At 43.3% G+C, this 4611-nt stretch overlaps 1 protein-coding gene across 1 annotated transcript; it reads right to left on the reverse strand.

The window, feature by feature from the left end:
* Positions 1-1610: 1610 nt before the first annotated feature.
* POLR2D (RNA polymerase II subunit D) lies at positions 1611-4127 on the reverse strand. Its single transcript, XM_017728784.1, has 3 exons — positions 3904-4127; positions 3360-3455; positions 1611-2245 (listed from the first exon to the last, which is right to left on the reverse strand). The coding sequence occupies exons 1-3, from the start codon at positions 4110-4112 to the stop codon at positions 2167-2169; spliced, it is 384 nt and encodes a 127-aa protein (XP_017584273.1). The 5' UTR covers positions 4113-4127; the 3' UTR covers positions 1611-2166.
* Between the last annotated feature and the right edge of the window lie 484 nt (positions 4128-4611).

The raw sequence follows: 4611 nt of genomic DNA on the forward strand, positions 1-4611 counted from the left end.
GCCGGGCCGGCGGCGCCAGGCTTGCCAAAAGGGGCAGTGCCGGCGGCCGGACCGATAACTGCTTCCGGGCACGGCTGTGTGCTGTTCTGTGCTGCTCCGGGTTAGTTCTCTCACGCTCACCAAACGGCCAGGCGCTACAACACAGGCCGCCTTGTGTGGCTCCCACAAGTACCTTTGGAATGGGCTGCCCTGGGAAGTGGTGGAGTCACCGTGCCTGGAGTCACCGTGTTTAAGGAAAGATTGGAGGTGGCACTTAGTGCCACGGTCTAGTTGGCATGGTGGTGGGTGTTCCCTCAAAGGTTGGACTCGATCTCAGAAGTCTTTTCAAACTTTATTGATTCCGTGATTCCCTTCTTTGTTCCCATCACCGGGCTTCAAAACACAACAAGCAAAACCTACTAATCTCAAGGCTCGTAATTATCTCTGTGTGTAGGGTAGTGGAAATCTGAGATCGTTCACAGATAACTAGGCCTGTTACACCCCTCCTTGGCAGTCCTCAGGGTGCTTACAAAGGCGTCATCAAGTAGTAGTGTGGGAGTGTAGATAAAGAGGTGCAGAATGGCTTTTCTCCCCTGAATTAGTTGTGATTAAGACCTAAGAGTCTGTGTGTTTAGATGAAAATGTCTTAAAGCTGCTTGAACAGAAACGTTTTACAGAGCAAACCAGGTTCAACAGGAGCAGCTACTGGGAATCAGATGCTGTATCAAAAGGGGACACTAAGCTTTATAAAATAAAGATTCACGACCTTGTTTTTTCCTTCTTTGGTTATAATTATTCTGACCCTGTTAAAGTTCCTGTGGTTGGTTACAGATGCATGTCTGGTTTATAGGCGTGCAGGAGCCACTGCCACCCCAGCACACACACAAACGCTGTTTGAGGTAATGTGCTCCAGCTGAGGTGAGCCCAAGCAGTTACCACACACCAGTACAGCACAGGAGCAACATTACATTTCTGGTAAGACCTGAAATAATATTTCTCTTCCTTTTGCAAGATCAGTGAGATTATTGCTTATCATCACAAGTAGTGTCTTAACACATCTGTCTGCCTCTTTGTCCCAATGTTCTTTCATGCAAAATTGTCCTTCTTTTCAGGTGTGGTGGTAAAATTACAACACTTGAAAGGGCTGGTTTAAGAAGTTTATCCTAACCAAAAGAACATTCCTTTCAACTAAAAGCTAACAATTTGTGAATCTCCCAGCTGCTGAGCTGTGATAACACTGGATGTGTGACTCCCACAGGCTGGACCAGAAGCCACCCCTGCACTGTGTCACATTATTTATTGTTTGGTTTCATCTCAGAATTAGGGCAGTTAGCAACCTACTTAAAGAGTCCATCCCTCCAGGGTTGGATACCTGGCTGTGTTAACACCAAAATTACTGGGTTTCTTCACCTTTTTCTTTTCTGTAACAAACCAGAACCTATTGGGTGTCTGCAATCACTTGGCACAGAGCAGGGGAGCAGAGAGGGAGATGCTGCCCCAACGTTTTCTCACTGTGATCACAGTAACACCTCTGATCTGTCCTAAACTGCACTTGGGTTATTACACTCTTGGAGTCCCCAGATCTCCAGGATCTATTTATTAAAAAGGTCCTCATTAACAAAATCATAATATGTACCTAATGTTTATAAAACACACAACTTTAATTAAAAATATTTTTTAATTTACACTAAACAATAATAGAAAAATATTGAAGCTGTAAAAGTTCGCTGTCCCGATCAAACAATAAAACAAAGAAACAAAGAACCCACAGAAATGGATGCTGCCAATCACTGAACCTTCTGAGAACCAAGAACAAGTTTCCCCATCCTTTAGAAGTTCCTAAAAACCACGAAATCACATCTATATTTCTGCTAAAAACCAAAAACGTTGAAAATGTACAAACTGTGGAGAGGGATTAGGGAAGAAACAAATACTTCAGCCTCTGGGAAAAGGCCTTTCACGTTCTTTGCTCTCACAATACAGGGGGTCCTTGCCAACATACACATGGAACAAACCAAAAGGATGGTGCTGATCTCCAGTCTGCATGCACCTGTGGCAACACAGCACTGGAGTACCCTGCATCCACAACCACCCTCACTCAGCCAGGAGCTGGACTGATCCAAAGGGCTGAGAAACAGCCCAAGTCCTCAGGTTTTTCTGCTCAGATAAAGGGGCTGAGGGTTAACCTTAATACTGGAAGCTGCGTTTAGTCTGAATGTCATCGAGAATCTGTTGTAATTCTTCATCTTCAAACCGGCCCTCCAGGCTGCAAGATAAGAACAGTAAGGAGACATTAAAGGTTTCAGAAATAACCTCTCCCCATTGATTCATTTCAGTCATAACTCCGTCCTGTCAGTCTCAACACACTGTCACCCACCTGTGTGTAACCACCAGGAACCACCTGTAACATCACTGTACGAAGAGCGCTCTAATCCCTATGCAGCGCTGCTTCTTTGTGTGACAAAACTCCATTCTTCCCAGAACTTTCTCCTGAGTAATGTCAAAACGTGCTTTCAAAAAAGGCAAGGCAGGTGCAGGTTTAAGTAGATCTCTAAATGAAGTCATGTAGATGCATGCTCATAAGCCAGTCCATTCTTGCTATGAAATCTTAACATAAAATCATAGAATGGTTTGGGTTGGAAGGAACCTTGAAGATCATCTCATTCCCACCCCTTGCCATGGGCAGGGACACCTTGCACTAGACCAGGTTCCTCAGAGCCTCATCCAACCTGGCCTAGAACACTTGCAGGGACGGGGCAGCCACAGCTTCTCTGGGCAACCTGTGCCAGGGCTGCACCACCTTCACAGGGAAGAATTTCTTCCTAGTATCCAGTCTAAATCTACTCTCAGTTTGAAGCCATTCCCTCATCGTGTCACTGCTCTTGTAAAAAGTCTCTCTCCATCTTTCCTGTAGGCTCTTTCCAGGTACTGGGAGACCGCAATTAGGTCATCCCAAAGCCTTCTCTTTTATATAATGACAAATAAGGAAGAAACTGTAATTCAGATGAATGTTTCATTCCGTCCTCTACCTCAGGCCATGAGGTAACCAATCAAGACATGAAGAAGCTACTGCTCCCCCCTGCATTATCCACAAAACAGTTCATTTGCTCCAACAGAAAAAAACTCCAAGGAACATAAACACAGCCAGCTAAGAACCCCAGTTGAAGAGGTTTACACTTGATCCAGTAGAAGTTCTCAGAAGTGCATTAGGGACATGTACAAATAGTGTGTTGCTGTCAGATCAGTGGGTAGGGGAAGAAAGACCAAGACCAAATATTCTTCCATCAATGGAGTTAGATTGAAGAGAGGGCACGTGGGCACGGCTGGCTTTAGGTCACAGGAAGTATACAGCAGTCTTCGTACAGTATGTAAGTGCTTACCTAGGAATCAGAGCTTTTGCTTCCTCAGCTGTCTCAGGACACAAGTTAGCCAAACATGCCAATTCAAACTTATGGAGCTTCTTCTGGAGTAGTAAACTGTAAGGAAAGACAAGAATTTGATGAAATTACAAGATAGAAATGTAAAGGGGCTTAAACTGAGGCAAATGTTTCTCTTTTTGCACACTGCTTTTGGCACTGAAGTAATTTTTTCCAGGAGAAAAGACTCATTATATAAATGCATAGAGGAAAAAATAAAATCCTATCTGCTAACTCCACTTCCCCTGGATTATTCTGCAAAGTCTAGAAAATCCTCCCATTTAATGCAATCAGCTGTCATTGAAATACTGCAAACAAAGCAGTTCAGAAGCCTTGACCTGGACAAAGTATAACCCTCCATCAAGAACTTCTTGCCTCGTTAGAAAGACAAAATTCAGAATTAAAGAACAAATCATGCAACACCACTAAAATGTACTTTCATCAAGCAGCATCAATATTGCAGATCCAATTCTCTAATACAGGGCTACACCCTGACTTTCCAACTCACCTGCGCACGCTGGCGATGGTTTCGCGGTTTTTGAAGCGGCTGAAGCGTGCCGTGTAGTTCAAGGTTTTCATGAACACTTCTGACAGCTCCTGCTCATCCTCTGCGCTCTCGTTCTGCTGCTTGCGATGCTCAAGCAGCATATGCACCTCGGAATTCAGAAGAGTTTCTGCAGTTTCAAATTCTGCAGTCAAATGAGAGAACACCAGCATAAAAAAAGGTGAAGTGTGTTTGAAAAGGGGAGTTACACAAGTTTTGTGTGTAATTTAGCTCTGGGTAACAAGTGAAAATGTGTTTCGTGGCAGTTGTGTGAGCCCTTTCACCAATGACTGGGCAGCATTTCATACTGAAAATGCTGATAAAAATGACACTTCGAGTGACAATCCAAGGTGTTGGTCTTTTTGACCATGTATTTTACACTTGCAGCCCTAACATTCAGATTTTTTCATATTTGTGCAGTATGTTTTCTTCACCCAATTTTGGCAGAAGTAAAGCATGACTTGCTATAGAAAAAAATATTTAGAACTCTAAAACTCCACAAAATTCAGAAGTGATGCCACAGTCTTCAGGAGTCTCTGAGCTCTTGAAGTAAATATGAATGCTGTTGAATGTTTTAAAAAGGCTTCATTTACTTGAAAAGTTAATAGACCTACTGAAATTTTATTATCAGGAAAACCAAAAAATTTAACCAATCTTAACAAATTCCCCCCC

Source organism: Corvus brachyrhynchos, unplaced genomic scaffold, assembly GCF_000691975.1.
Source record: "Corvus brachyrhynchos isolate BGI_N302 unplaced genomic scaffold, ASM69197v1 scaffold223, whole genome shotgun sequence".
NCBI lineage: Eukaryota > Metazoa > Chordata > Aves > Passeriformes > Corvidae > Corvus > Corvus brachyrhynchos.